General features: G+C 43.0%; 1 protein-coding gene across 1 annotated transcript in view; it reads left to right on the top strand.

The window, feature by feature from the left end:
• GTDC1 (glycosyltransferase like domain containing 1) overlaps positions 1 to 14,692 on the top strand; it is a 191,432-nt gene that overhangs the window by 132,130 nt on the left and 44,610 nt on the right. The window contains exon 5 of the mRNA XM_018554051.1: positions 7,499 to 7,608. Coding sequence (XP_018409553.1) covers positions 7,499 to 7,608 — 110 coding nt within the window. The remainder of the gene's footprint in view (positions 1 to 7,498; positions 7,609 to 14,692) is intronic.

The raw sequence follows: 14,692 nt of genomic DNA, 5'->3' as shown, positions 1-14,692 counted from the left end.
CAGGTTGAGGCTGGGGAATTTTTGTGTTTTGTATTGATGTAGCAAAGAAGAACCCCAGGGAAAACTATTCTTAACCCTGTCCTGTAGTGATGTCTGGGTCAGGGAATAGAATAATAACAAATGGCAGGGAACACAGGCATCCAACACTCTTCCGACAGTCTTGAGTGCTGAAGAGCAAGATATATGCTACAGCTTTGGAATAGCATGGGCATAGGAGACAAAGGTTATTGCAGAGGTGAGTACAGTAACTATTCTATAACAGGGGGTGGCCATCTGGATTTTTCACATTTTCTACGTATAGTGTATTCAGTATAATGTTCCCAGTGGACTTGAGGGACCATCTCTAGTGAGCAAAGCTATATTCATTGGTGCAGGTGGTAGAAGAGCTAAGTGTTCAGTTTATTCTTTGCAGGTGTATTAGTATGTGACAGGGTCACTATAAAGTGCCCACATGAGGTATCTGCAGTAGGAGAGACCTCTATGGCAGCCCATGGCTTCTATTGGCCTGTGCAGCACTCTGGACTCACACTTTTGAGCATTCAACACTTCTGCAGGGTCAAATTGCTGTGGCCCTTACCAGGCACCATGGTTCCATCCTCCAACCTCCTAAATCACTGCTGAGTCCTGTAGTGATGTGGGAGTTGGAGAATTGAATGACAGCAATTGGCAGAGAACACAGGCATCCGACACTCCTGAAAGTCTTGAATGCTGGAGAACAAGATGAATGCAACAGCTTTGGAATATCATGGACATAGGAGACAAAGGCTATTGCAGAAGTGAGTACAGTAACTCTTCTATGACAGGGATGTTTCACATGTTCTACTTATAGTGTATTGAATGTGTGTTCTTCATTTCCTGGTATGTATTACCTTCTTTCTTATAAAGCCACAATCAAGGAATAATTTATACCAAGTCATATAAGTGAATAAAAGGTACCCTGTATATATTTGAATTCAATGCATGAAGATATTTATTTTATTTACTATTTTATTTTTCTTTAATGTGGTGCAAAGGTAGAATCCTGCTTTAAACAGGTGGTGTGTGGCTGTTACTTGTCCCCATATGACTTTCACACACCGCCAAAGAGCACATTAATAGCTAATAGAAGACACATTTGGTCCTAATGTACATGGTCTTATTGCAACACTGTTCTTCATCTCTGTTATAACAGCAGATAAAAACACAATCCCTCTGTATTTTCAGTATCCTTGTGTTAAGGATAAAAGCTATATGGAAAAAATTATATCTAATGTGTGTTTCACTCAAGGTGAAGGAACCTTTCAGGCTTGCCGGATGTTCATCCCCTTTCTTATCGCATTTTTGGCCCCTCTTTCTTCTCACATGACCCAAACTGAGAATTATTCATAATCTAGCACTTAAAACAGACCTATACTAAAACATTCATATAAAACTTTGGATGGAGAAGAGTAATGGAAGGGCTTAATTACTTACTTTCCTGGAGGAAAGACTGGCTCTGGCTTCCTTCAGTGCTAGACACATGTGAAGACTTAAGGCCATGTCACACGTGTGACATCTTGCCAGCAACAGGATCACTAAAAGAACAAAAACCTGTTTTTAAGCTTTGCTCCCTCACTAGAGAAGTCGGTCCGTTGTTGCTCTCTTCCTAGCTAAAGATTTTCAGTAGCCTTCTGGACCAGCAAGAAACAAGGAAGCTGTTCCATAGAGGTATGTAGAAGCCTTTCCTGGATGATGCACCGCCAGCAGCAGAATCACCGATGTGACATGTTCTGTAGGTTCTTGGTCACATGATCTCTTTTGGACTGAAGGATCAGAGTTCACATTGGTGGATCTTCTACTTTACAAGAAATTGCCCTCACTTCCTGTCCATGTGACTACGCTGGATGGGAGCTGAAATCTCAATGTTGTTCATATCCCCTCGCACTCCTGACCCAAAGATTACCCTAATTGTTAATGGGTGGGTGCAAACAGTGACAGCGGATGGCGCCACCAAACGTCAATGTTATCAAAGAAGAGTTGACATTGGGGTATTCTGGGGTGCCAGTGATTTCTTCATTTCTTCCTTGAAATCTCAAGAGGCAGACAAACACAAATAAAACCCTCAAAGAAGACTTACCTACTTTCCAAATCATCCAGTGGAAGTTTTTTGTTCACACAAACACAGACAGTGTCGATACCGAGGACTTCCGGTATCAGTATTCGGTATCGACGAATTCCTGGAAAAAAAATGTATTGGTACTCATGCTCTATACTGTAAAAGGGGTATCGGTGCATCCCTAATTGTGGCATTGCCCTTATTTGTTGCATGCTCAAGGTATGCTCAGGCTGGCATCAAACTAGTACAAAGTACTGCGCAACACACAGAGAGGTGGCCAGTGTTCATTAGCAAGCTCAAGTATATATTTTATTTATTTTGTTCTAATAAACAGTTTTAAGTAAAAAAATAAATAAAAGTAAAGAAACATGTCTCAACAAAATAAACATACAAAACATTTTCAGAATATAGTACATACAAAGGCAAGTAAGAGCGGGGAAACATGCAGAGTACTGCACTCCTGAAATCCTGCTCTTGTGAGTATCAAATTTTAACAGACATAATGATTAGTAACAACATTTAAAGTGTATTTCCTTTTTTTGTAGTCAGATTTGAGAAAACCCCTCTATATGTTTGTTATGTGTTCCTATCCGCACAGCACACCGAAACATAATTTTAAAAAGAATGTTTCTTAACTTTTAGATATCTCTGTTGAGTAAGCATTTGGGCAGACTACAATCATCTCTACAATGTCAAAGAGACAGGAAACTCTGACTGTCTCCCCAAAAAGACTACGGGCACTCTGAGCTTTCTCTTAGTAACATACAATGCTTCTAGATCTTTAACCCTTTGTTAGGACAGACCATGTTTAGTTCTAGCTAACAAATGATGATGAGATCTGCCAGCACAGTACAGTCAGGGTTAATTATGGTATATTAGCAGCACTTTTTGTTGTTGTTATGCTATGTGAATGGGAACATGCAACAAATATAATAATTGGTATTCCAATGTTGCTGTAAAAGTAGAAATACAAAGGAAATTATAGAAATCCTTTAGGTTGTAGAAGCTTCCAGCCCAGGACAATGCGACATTTTCAAATACCACTGCAACACCATTGGATAGAAATACTACTATGACAATCCCAGATTTCCAGTTCTACATAGCAATTCTTGATCACTGCTTCCCAGACAGTCAGCTCTTATCTCTGCCCTCTGCTCTGGCTTGTGGACTGTCCCTTGATGTTCTCACACTCTGGACTATGGGCTCTGCATTATTTGTGATGACCTTAGCAGCTTAACATGAGCAGAAGGGGGGGGGGTAGATGCTGTGGGCACCAGGCTTGGAGCCTGCAGGTTGGGGGATCGGGTAAGTAAAATGGGGTTTGGGTTGCCTCTCTGCAAGGATAGTTGTTTTTTTTTTTACCTTTACCTAAAGATAGGCTTTATCTCATGTTAGAACTGTAATTGTACTGTGATACCTCAGAAACTCTATGTAAGCTCCGCTGAGCTGAACATAGCTGCTATGTAGGAGCCTCACTTCCACCTCCTCACTGCATCAGAATGGTGTCTCCAGTTTCAGTGTTGTGCCTCCACCTCCTCCCTCTGCTGGGCCATTCACAAAGCATAGCTGCAATGTTACTACTGTGCTGTGCTTTGTGAATGGCACAGCATGGGTTAAGGGCAGAGGCAGGATACCGGGTTCAGTGTCCTATCATGGACACCCCTTGGTACAATGGGGAGCTGGAAGTGGGGCTCCTGTTGTGCACTCCAGTAGCACTCAGTGAAACTTACAGAAAGCTCGTAAATTAACCACTTCAAGACCAGGTGTTTAGACCCCCTTCCTGGCCAGGCCATTTTTCAGTATTCAGCGCTGCGGTACTTTGACTGACATTTATTCCGTCATGCAACGCTGTACTGAAATGAATTTTATACCATTTTTTGGGGACAGATAGAGCTTTATTTTGGTGGTATTTAATCACCACTGGTGCGCGCGCCCAGCGTTTTTTTACTACGGCCCGGAAGTGGTTAAGGGAAAAACAATTATGGTTTTAATGTGTTAAGAATATATGAAAGCTTTACAAAAAAAGTTTTAAAAAAATCTGTGCCCTGAGTTGAGTTTTAATATGTTGACGTAATTTAAAAGTTGTATGCAATCTGTCTGCAGCTTTAATTAAAATAATACCTGGCAATCCTGCCATGGAAGTCCCTGTTCAGGTACTTCCTGTTATAACATGATATATATCTCTGAATTATGATGTTGCGATGTCTCGTGTTCATGGTGGAGACTTCAAGCAGCCATGCAGCCATGCTCATGTAGGCATTGTCCACCGTTGTCACTATCAGGAAGCCAGTTCAGGGCAACAGTGTGCAATTGATGCTGGTAAGTCAACAAGTGGCTGAAAGAGGCAGGAGTAGATCAGTTTGGGAAAACTCCATGGCAGTTGTTTGATACACAGTGCTTTATCAAACTAAATATTCAGTTAGGGTTTAGATCTATTTTAATTACTTTTTGAGATAATATTGGATTGAATAGAGATTTTTGTTGTTATACTGTATAAACATACGGGGGTGTATTTACTAAAGGCAAATAGGCTGTTCACTTTGCAAGGAGATTTTCCCTTAGTTTAGTGAATGAGGTGAAACTCTGCTGACTTCCATCATTCAATCATGTGCCAGTAAAAATACAGGTTTTTGTATAAATATATATATATTTTTTTCTTTTTCCTTGGGTATTCTTTGCGAAGTGCATTTTCACCACATCCACTGAGGTACGTGAAAATACCAATGCAAAGTGAACAGCCTATTGGCCTATAGAAAATCAACCACACAGCATTCAAATTTTATGTTACCTATAGACACTAGAAGACAGTTGGCCATGAATGATCTGGCCATGGAACAATTGTTGTACAAATGTGCATGTTTGCACCGGGGAGCATGTAGAGCGCCGGTTTGTCGTGGAGCGGGTAATCTATAGCAATCACCTGCATATATGCCATCCCGGGCAAATGATTTTTACCGTAAGCAGGTTTGACCATAAAATATAAGAGGCTTACAGAGTTGATGTTCTCATTTCTGTAGACACCTTTAGAGCTGGCACAGTAATGATGGTGTTTCCAGATGCTCACTATGAGCATCAGCCTTGCACCCTAGCGACTTCCTGTCTGAAAGTGTTGTCTCTCACCCATGACAACTATATCCCCCCTTCTTTACTCTGACAATAGGCATCTGGTTGCTGGGGGTAACAAAGAAAGTTTATCTCCCAACCCTTCACATTTGATCCTCAGTGACAGAAATAAGCCCTTCCTTGCTCCCGCTTCTACAAAAGCCTGGCGTGAAAATCCAATTTTTTTCCCCTCAAATACGGGATGAAAAGGGTCCCAGTTGCCCTGGCAACAGATTTATTTATTAGAAGATAGGAGTAAAATTAGCTAATATACCACATACCTGCACATCGACAAACTCCTATTTCAGCTTTAGTTGACAATTAAGTCCTGGACAGCTACAGCCAGGGGTTAATGTTACTCATTAGGAGAACTGGGTCATTACGGGGAAATCAAACTACTTACTGGAGGCTGGAGAAAATGCAAAATTCAGCATCTCAACTAGCGGGATTTTTATGTTAATTAACCTCCCTTCCCTCGATTTTACATACACATAAATATATCCATCTATACATGCAGGGCTGCACATCAGTTAATTAAAAAAAAAGGAGAAGTTTACTTCTCTCGTTATTTTTTTTTGCACTTGTCTTTGAAATGGTTTCATTATTTCATAGCAAATGCTTGTGTCTATATGATGAGCAAAACGGGTATTAAAATTAAGAAGAGGCACATCATGGAAATCAGTTTGATCACAGGGGAACGAGCAAATAAAGCTGAGGAAATGGAAATAAATAAGCTTTGCTAATACCTCACCTAAGGAGTGCAATCTAAGCCCGGCAGAGCCGGAGAATTTAGAGGTGTTTTGTGTGCATGAGTGTTTGTACACGACTTGACCTTCACCAACTGCAAGTTTTTCAAGAACTTTGCGGAACTTTTTGTTTGTTATTTTTATTATCCTGCGCTCAAGGTGACTTTTCATAACTTTTAATTACAGCAGCGGGCGTTGAAGGATATGTTCCAAGACCAACTAAGGACGTTTTTGTATGCTGTTAAATATCGCCACCTGAATGCTACTACTAAATTAGATTGAAGACCTAAAATAAATTGCTTAAAGGAGAATTCACTTAGGCCAAAACTACAGAGATATGCACTGCCTGGCTAGAAAAAGAAGTCACACACTCTAAGGCCTCATTCACACCAGACAGTGCGTTCCAGCAAGAACGCACTGCATCACAGTGGCCGGCTCACTATGTTGTTGGGCAGGAGGGGACGTTGCGGTCCATTGAAGTGAATAGCACTGGAGCCACGCCCTCCGGCCGCAATGCGATCGGCCTCATGGGAACGCAAAGCACATTAAGCCTGCGGTCTGGTCCGATCAAAATGCTGCAAGCACTATTTTAATCGGACCGGAACACAGGCATAATGTGCCTTGCGTTCCCATGCGGCCAATGCCGTTCACTTCAATGGACCGCCACGTCCCCTCATGGCGGTCCATTGAGCGAGCACTTAACCGTTGCAGTGCTGGGCTAGCTCCACTGCAAGGGTTAGCAATACATGTTCCTGGAGTTCTTCTTTAAAGGATGGTTTAGTCATGTTGATTTTAAAGGAAGTGTTCCTTCTGCTGAACCAGCCATTATATTGAGCAATTGTATTGTTGCATGTATGGCCAGCATTACAGTCCTCTATAGAAAACTACCACTGAGAGATGCCAACAGTAAAAGGCATTAACGGTTCACCAAATTGTACCTGTTGCGTAGAGTTGCCCTTTAAAATCCAGTTCTGCAGTTGTCTTCCCACTTTAAGATCGGAGACTGATCTCCCCACCCCTGGCCACATCTGTCTAACAAGGATCGTATTCACTCTTATTCCTTTGAACTAGAACTGCGAGCAACTCTCCAGTTATAGTTAAAGCTACAAAGTGGATATTGCACATCTATGATTGTTATTCCTTAAAACTGCGTTTAAAACTCTTTTTCCTTTTAACATCTCTGAAACTGCAAACAGTAGCCGAGAGCAACACAAAGCCAAGTGCCTGGGTGTCCACTGCGGATCTGAGTGCGGTTATTACCTGGAGAGAAATTTCCTGTGAACATGGAAACAAGCCTTATAAGATCTGGGCAGTAGCTGAGATGGCAGTGTGAACTCTGACAGACACGATGGGAAACCTTAATTGTGTAATGATCAAAAGAAAATGGCTCCCAGCTATAGAACACTTAGAACCCTCTCCACAGTCTTTCAGAGCATAGCCAGGGCCACAGGGCAAAGCATTAAATGTTTCTGCAATACCTCCAGCCCCCAAAACCAAAATATGATATCCTTAGAACAAAACCTCATGTCTCTGGTGGGTTTTCCTAAGTAAACATGTTTTCTTCTTTGTTTTTGAGGGAGCATGATAAAGACCCGGAGACCTTCTTTAAAGTCCTGAGGAAACTTAAAGAGATGGAGCTGCCTTTCTCGGTGTCGGTGCTCGGGGAAATGTTTACTGATGTTCCAGGTATCTGCTTTTTTTAATGATTGTTTTCTACAGTTTAACAATATATATCTTTTTTTTTCTTCTAAATGTGGTTTGCTACTGTTGAACTAATCCTTAGAATGTTCAGGGTCCCCGAGGTAACTGGTGGAAGACTCCTCAGTGTTGAAATATCTCGTTCTCCAGTTTGAAACAAGTTATAATAACTTCTAATTTTAATTTAAGAATGTGTATCTCTGGAACCTGTGGGGCTGACTCTTGGACAGGAAATGTACCTTCTGTATCCATTTTAACACATGACATTTCTTTATCCTTCAGCCAATGAATTGTATAGATTAAGGGCTGTCAGGAAGGAAGGAGTGGAGAGCCGGAACAATAGCTTCAAGGGAACCTATATGCAGGGCCAGTTTTTAACTAATTGGGGCCCTGGGCATGAATCAGATTGGGGTCCCCCTATGGCCGGAATAATGCAGCCCTTCTGACACTACCCATTTCATAGGGTACAGAGTTCTCTTCTCCTTTGCGTCTTTCTACCTTTCTGATTTAATTGACCTAACAAAATATTTGCAAGAGCTTATTGAGTTAGAATTGTAATACAATTTGGAATACTTCGCCATGAGAGTTTTTCAAGATCCAAGGAGAGGAGAGACGTAGCACTTATCAGTGGGAAACAAAAAAGTGGTGGCAAGTTGGTGAAGAGACGTATATACGGTGACACAGGAGTAATCAAAAAGCATGTTATACCTTCCATTATTTAGAGGTCACATCAGACTGGTGAGTTCAGAGTGAATCCGGACGGTGGTAGAATTAATGAAAGTACAAAAAGGAAGTGGAGTGTTTATTTACTGAAGAGTGTAAAGCAATTAAATTGGATTGTCACTGTATATTTTTTGCATATATTTTCTATTTCTCATTTGCATATATTGTGTGGAGCAGGTGGTGGTTATTAACCAGGGGTCCCCAAGTTTTCAAACAAAGGGCCAGTACACTGTCTTTCACACTGTTTGAGGTTCGGGCTGTGGTCATTGGGAGTAAGAATGCCCCTTCATCAGCCGGAATAGAAAATGCCCCTGCATCAGTGGGTGTAAAAAATGCCCTTAAATTCGGGGAGTTCAACGGGTGCTCTTGCATCAATGGTCAGTAGGAGTAAAAAATGTGCCTTTGTTAGTGGTCAGTGGTAGCAATAAATAGCCCTACATCGGTTGTCAGTGGAAGAAAAAAAATACCTATACACCAGTGGCCATTGAAATTCATAAATGCCCTGAAGTCAGTGTCCAGTAGGAGTAATAAATCTCTCTACCTTCAGTGTCCGTGAAAAACACTGACCATGTCAGTGGTGTAAATGGTGCCCCTGTGTCAGTGGAATGAATGGTGTCCCTGTGTCAGTGGGACAAATGGTGCTCCACTGTCAGTGGGATAAATGGTGCCCCTGCGTCAATGGGACAAATGGTACCCCATTATTGGTCTTCAGTGGTCACTTACCTGATTGGGTCCATGCCCCACGTTCCTCCTCATAGTGATGTCATAATCAGGTCTTCACAGGCACCATCGGGAAGGGGATTTCTCTGCAATCCAGGACCCAGCATCTGCTGCCACTCTGCAAACAGTAGCTCCCACCATCCAGCTTCCAGCAAGAAAATTCTGCGTGCAGGGCCCATTCATTGCAGGGGCATTGGGGACCGCTACTATAATTGAAAGGACACATAGGAAGGGGAGTACTAATTTGGTAATAAGTGGGAAGAAACATATAAGAGGAAACAGACTGGTGTTTTTATAATTTTGCCCTAAAATGGTCAATGTAGGCCACATTCTCAGCTAAAGGTCAGGTCAGATGTTGAAGGAGGTACCTCTAGAAGCAGCCTTATCTTCCATGTAGAAGAGAGGGCTAAAATGTACGGGCACTAGGTGTAGCAGTGCATCTAATATTGATTTGATATGTTTGATATGATTTGATAGATTGGCATTGTATATTTACTGTAGTGAAGGCTTCACAATATGCATTTTACCAACACCAGACAACATACAGCTGAACACACACCACTTTAAGTCCCAGGCTTTATTTGATTTCAGCCCCATATTTTGCTTATAGAGCCATGACTTTGTTCAGCAACTTTTGTTTGTGTTGGTGGCCATCTGCAAGTCCTCCAGAACAAACATAATGTATAATCCCCACAATACCTGAACCTTTACTCACTGCTGTAACCTCCATGGATTCCCCATTGGCCTAAGACAAAGCAGGGGCGTGAGATTTACTTCAGCTGTGCTGGGAACGCCCTGAAAATCTTCAGGTAAAACATGAGCCTATGACAAGTCCTAAACTAGCTTGGCTTGCCCGCTCTCCTGCCTCCATGACCTTCAGTTCTGTCAGCCAATGGGAGATGAGGCAAAGTATAATAAACTGACTTGCAATGTCCGGGTTCTTTAGTGTTTTGTGCAGACTCAGTCTAATTACATTGAGCCCCCTTTTATTTAATCTAAATGGTTAGTGTGAATGATTGATCACTTGTCCACTCTTTGCTTGACTGTTGACCTGCAGATCTGAAAGGATTGTGCGCTGCCTGATTTGACACGCTTTCTCATTGTTTTGTCTTCTTTCTGCCAATAATTATTCAGTGGCTGTGGCTGAAATCTGTGGTTCTCCAAAACACTGCTGGGTTCTGCAGGTTGCTTTAGCCCGATCTAGGGCGACGGATCCTTTGAAACTTTGTTGTTTTTTTTCTTTTTGGAGTCATGCTGGACTCTTCAATATGGATTTTAAAGCGCAATTCCAGGCAACGTGTAAAATCACTCAGCTATTGTTATCCAGATTACATAGCAGCTGTGCCAGTCAGATCATCTTCTCAATTTTCCTAAATCTGAATGAAATTCGGTGCATCTAGGTTCATCAGTTTTCCTTCGTTAACATACATTTCCTCCATCTGTGTAGGACTACTTATTCTTGCTACATGATCCTGTACTGCCTTGTCATCCTTTCATGTTCCAGCAAAACTTTTATAAGGCTTTATAGAGAGGAACTAGGAGAAAGAGTGCTGGAACCAGCAGACATAATAGTCTACATCAGGGCTCAAAATTTTAAGTCCTGAGCTACTATCCAGGCCTTAAAAGTTACTAGCCACCAGTTGCCCCACCTAACCATTACCCTGCCCCGGCCTTAATTCCACCCCTAAACACACCCTCTTAAATAATCTTATGATAATTATTATCTTATGATAGTTGCCGCTTGTAAACGGCAGATTAGGGATTCCTGCTGCAGGAAAACGCAAGTTCCTGACACAGGAATTTCTAATCGCACCTGAAACATACTGTAGGTGTGAATGGGGCCTAATATACACATACACTAAAAGTGTCCATACACCTGCCGATTATCGTACGATAATCGCGGGTGATCCCGCTATCGTACGATAATTGGCAGGTGTATGGGCAGCGTGCGACCGCTTCTACTGTAAGGTCGTACGACTTTCGTCTTCCAAGCACGCTGGAAAACCTGCCGAAAATCGTACGATTTTTGGCGGGTTGGTGGCGTGGTCGGAAGACAAAAGCTGCACGGGCCGGTGTGCGCAAGCGCACACTGCGGGGAGGGCTTGCATTGATCGCAAGTACGATCTGCCTGTCCAAGATGGGCAAATCGTACGAGATTTTAATGACCTTACATCCATCACACAATGAAAGTCGTGCGATGGTTGTAAGTTGTATGGGCAGCTTAATAATTAATTCCCCCCAGATAACCAGGGATCGATCCATCCTTTCTTTTGGCCGGAGCTCAGAACTGTCAGAGCTCCGGCCGAAGGAAGCCAGAGCTGACAGGAGCAGCTCTGCAGTCTGCATCCGACACAGATGCAGACCGTGGAGCTGCTCCCGCAAGTCAGGTACGCGGTCTGCCCGCGGACCGGTACTTGGAGACCGAAATTTCCACTCGCCCTCACTTTATTTTTACTCGCCAAATGCGAGCAGGCAAGTAGAAATTTTGAGCCCTGGTCTACATGGTCAGTGACAGATTCAATGCTATAACAAAGGTGAGGCTGTTGTTAACTTTAAAGTGACGCTAAACTCAAGAGTCAGGGCTCCCCCCTGCGTTATGGGGGTGGGAGGGGGCGTGGCAGTGCATTGAACTCAATGGCACCGCAGCCACACACCCCTGCAGTGCGATCGACCGCACTAGAACGCGGGCACAACAATGCCTGAGTTCCGGTCCATGCTGACAGCACTGAAATGCGATCTGCAACGCAGGCACTGATATGCCACACGTTCTGGTGCAGGCGATCACACTGTGGCCGGGGTGGTGTGGCTGTGGTGCCACTGACTTCAATGCACCGCCACCTCCCACCCCAGAAAGCAGGGGGGAGTTTACTATGCGATACAGTGCGTTCCAGCAGCTAGCCGCGCTGAGACGCACTGTATATGGTGTGAACAAGCCCTCAAATCCTACAAATCATTCAATTACCTTAACTAACAAAAATGTATCATTTGTGAATCACTCGGCTGTAGATCCTCAAATCATCTCTCAATTGGTGCTGACACTGTCCTTTCTTCTGGAGGCTACTTTCGGTCCCCATGGTCCCTGTGTGTGCTGTAAAGTAGCCAGCGCTCCATGCTCGCTTCTGTGATATAATACAATCTTAATACAAATTAGTAGGGATTAGGGATACACCGATACCAATACTAGTATCAGTATCTGTGCCGATGCTGAGTAAATGCTCCGATGCCTAGTCTCATACCGGAACTGCATGCTCCCTCGTGATGAGGGAGCATGGAGCAGGCGCTTCCCAGCCAGTCAGGAAGTCGGGCAGCGTGTAATGACTCGCTGCCCCGCTTCCTGATTGGTCGGAAAGCTGGCCAATCAGGAAGCCGGGCGGCGCCCGGCTTTCTGATTGGCTGGGAAGCCGGCTTCTTGCTCCCTGGTCACCTCATGACGAGGGAACATGGAGACGGCTTCCCGGCCAATCAGGAAGCCGGGTGCCGCAACATTACACGCAGCCCGGCTTCCTGATTGTCTAGAAAGCCAGCTCCATGCTTTCTCGTCACCTAGTGACGAGAAGCATGGGGACGACTTCCCTGTTAATCGGGAAGCCGGGTGGCGAGTCTTTACACGCCGCCCAGCGTGTTATTAACATTTTTGTTATTAACATTTTTGTTAATAATTCAGCTACATGAATGTATTTTTACGATTTAAAGGGTTATTAAACCCTCTGGTGTTCTTGCATATATCCACTGCTAGCAAGCAGTAGATATATGCAAAAAGTGTTTAAAAAAAAACACGCTTTAAAAGCGGTTTAAACTTACCTGTGTCTTCCCCGCGCGCTCCCGTCCAAAAATGTGAAAATTCTCGGGCGGCCGCAAAGCATCTCGGGGAGCAGGGGCATGAGCAGTTCACATTTTCTGCCGGGAGACGAGGAGAGACACAAGGTAAGTCTATGGACGCGTGCACCCGCATGCAGACACCGTGGGACAGGAAGTGACGGCAAGGACAGGGGAGTCAGCGCTGGATCGGAGACCCGCAGATGAAAATGACAGGAAAGAAGAAGAAGATCGGATTAAGAGACATCATTTAAGGTAAGTGCTTTAATTAAAATTGGGGGGAGGGAAAAAAATCTTTGACTTTAATGTCACTTTAACTCCTGATTTTAGTGTCACTTTAAAGCCCAACAAAGAAAACGTCTCCACACGTGTACAAGCAATACCGCTTAAGTGAGCACAGGCAGCTTTGTGACACCACCTCCAGTAGTCTTGAGGACCAGACTGGGTGTATTCATGACTGCTTGGGCTCAAGGGAAGACGGGTGGCGCAAGGCGTCATTTCAGCAGGAAGCTGGATGTCAGATCATGAAGCACAGGATGATGTAAGTGACACTGCAGTGTAAATAAAGTACGTATTGCTTTACAAGCTTCCTATATGCAAAAATGTGGGCAAAGATATTACAAAAAACTTGGAAGCTGGAATTGGCCTATAAATAGAGTCTTCTGTTTATTATTACATGGCTTGTCCCTTACAGATTGAGCATGTGTACTCCATACAGTTACTGAAACCAAGGAATGCAATAAACATCTCTTAAAGAGGCAGCAAAGGGCTGGGACATATTATATAAGAAAACTAGAATAAACACTCCAGCTAAGTTAAAACTACAACTATCATCATGCCTCTGGGAGTCATGCTTGTGACTGTCAGTCTTGCAATCTCATAGGATTTGTTGTTTCACCTCAGCTGGAGTGCCCAGGTTGCTTAACCCTGCCCTACATTAAGGGATTTTATAGGATGGAGTGTAGAATCACTGGCAGAGACAAAAAAAAAAAAGGATTGCTTGCTTCATCCAAGTTTATATTACATTTTACTAAAGAGCACTGAAGGTAAGCTCAGAATGAACAGGAAGCATGCATTTTGATCCTGCAGAAATCTGAGACATTGTGTGACTTGTGTGGCATGACCATGTTGACTGCCACCTCTAATATAAAAAAGAAAACAATAAAAGGAGCACTAATTAGCACAATACTTATTTCTGGTCATTTTAGCTTTTCTTTGCATTTTGCCTACTTGACCCCTTTAAAACAAAAAAAAAAAGCACATCTATAAATTTACCCCAGCATGTTCCGAGACCAACAAAACATCAACACAGCTATTGAGAATCTTTGGCATCTGTATGTGATCGGGCCCGTAACTCATGTCGTGTGATCTTCCTCATCGTATACATATTCTCTGATACACCAGAGCAGTAATAAAAGAAAATACCTCCTCTCCTATCACACGCAATATGAATGGATATGAAAAATGTATGAATTTATATACAGGACATGTACTCTCCAAATATTTAAAGAAAATGAGTTGCTTTGTTTGTTCATCGCTGTGGGCAAAGATGCTTATTGGATTTGTTGTGGGGCTTTAATAAAATTGCTTAAAACTACTATTGCCGTCGCAAAGGGAAATTTTTCATCTCGTACAGGAATGGCGTGCATCATACACTATATTGGCTCCACATCCGAGAGTCATTTGTTTATGAGTACGAGGATAATTAATCCGAAAGTCTGTACTCTGTCATGCAGCATTATGTATCCTGCCACTAAGAGGAAGCTGCATTCCATTCTATCTGCATTCTATCTGTCTGTCTGTCTGTCTGTCT

The sequence above is a fragment of the Nanorana parkeri genome, unplaced genomic scaffold (genome assembly GCF_000935625.1).
Source record: "Nanorana parkeri isolate BGI_ZX_2015 unplaced genomic scaffold, ASM93562v1 scaffold140, whole genome shotgun sequence".
Lineage (NCBI taxonomy): Eukaryota > Metazoa > Chordata > Amphibia > Anura > Dicroglossidae > Nanorana > Nanorana parkeri.
Note: the sequence above shows the minus strand (reverse complement) of the source record. Positions and strands in the feature narration are given on the sequence as shown.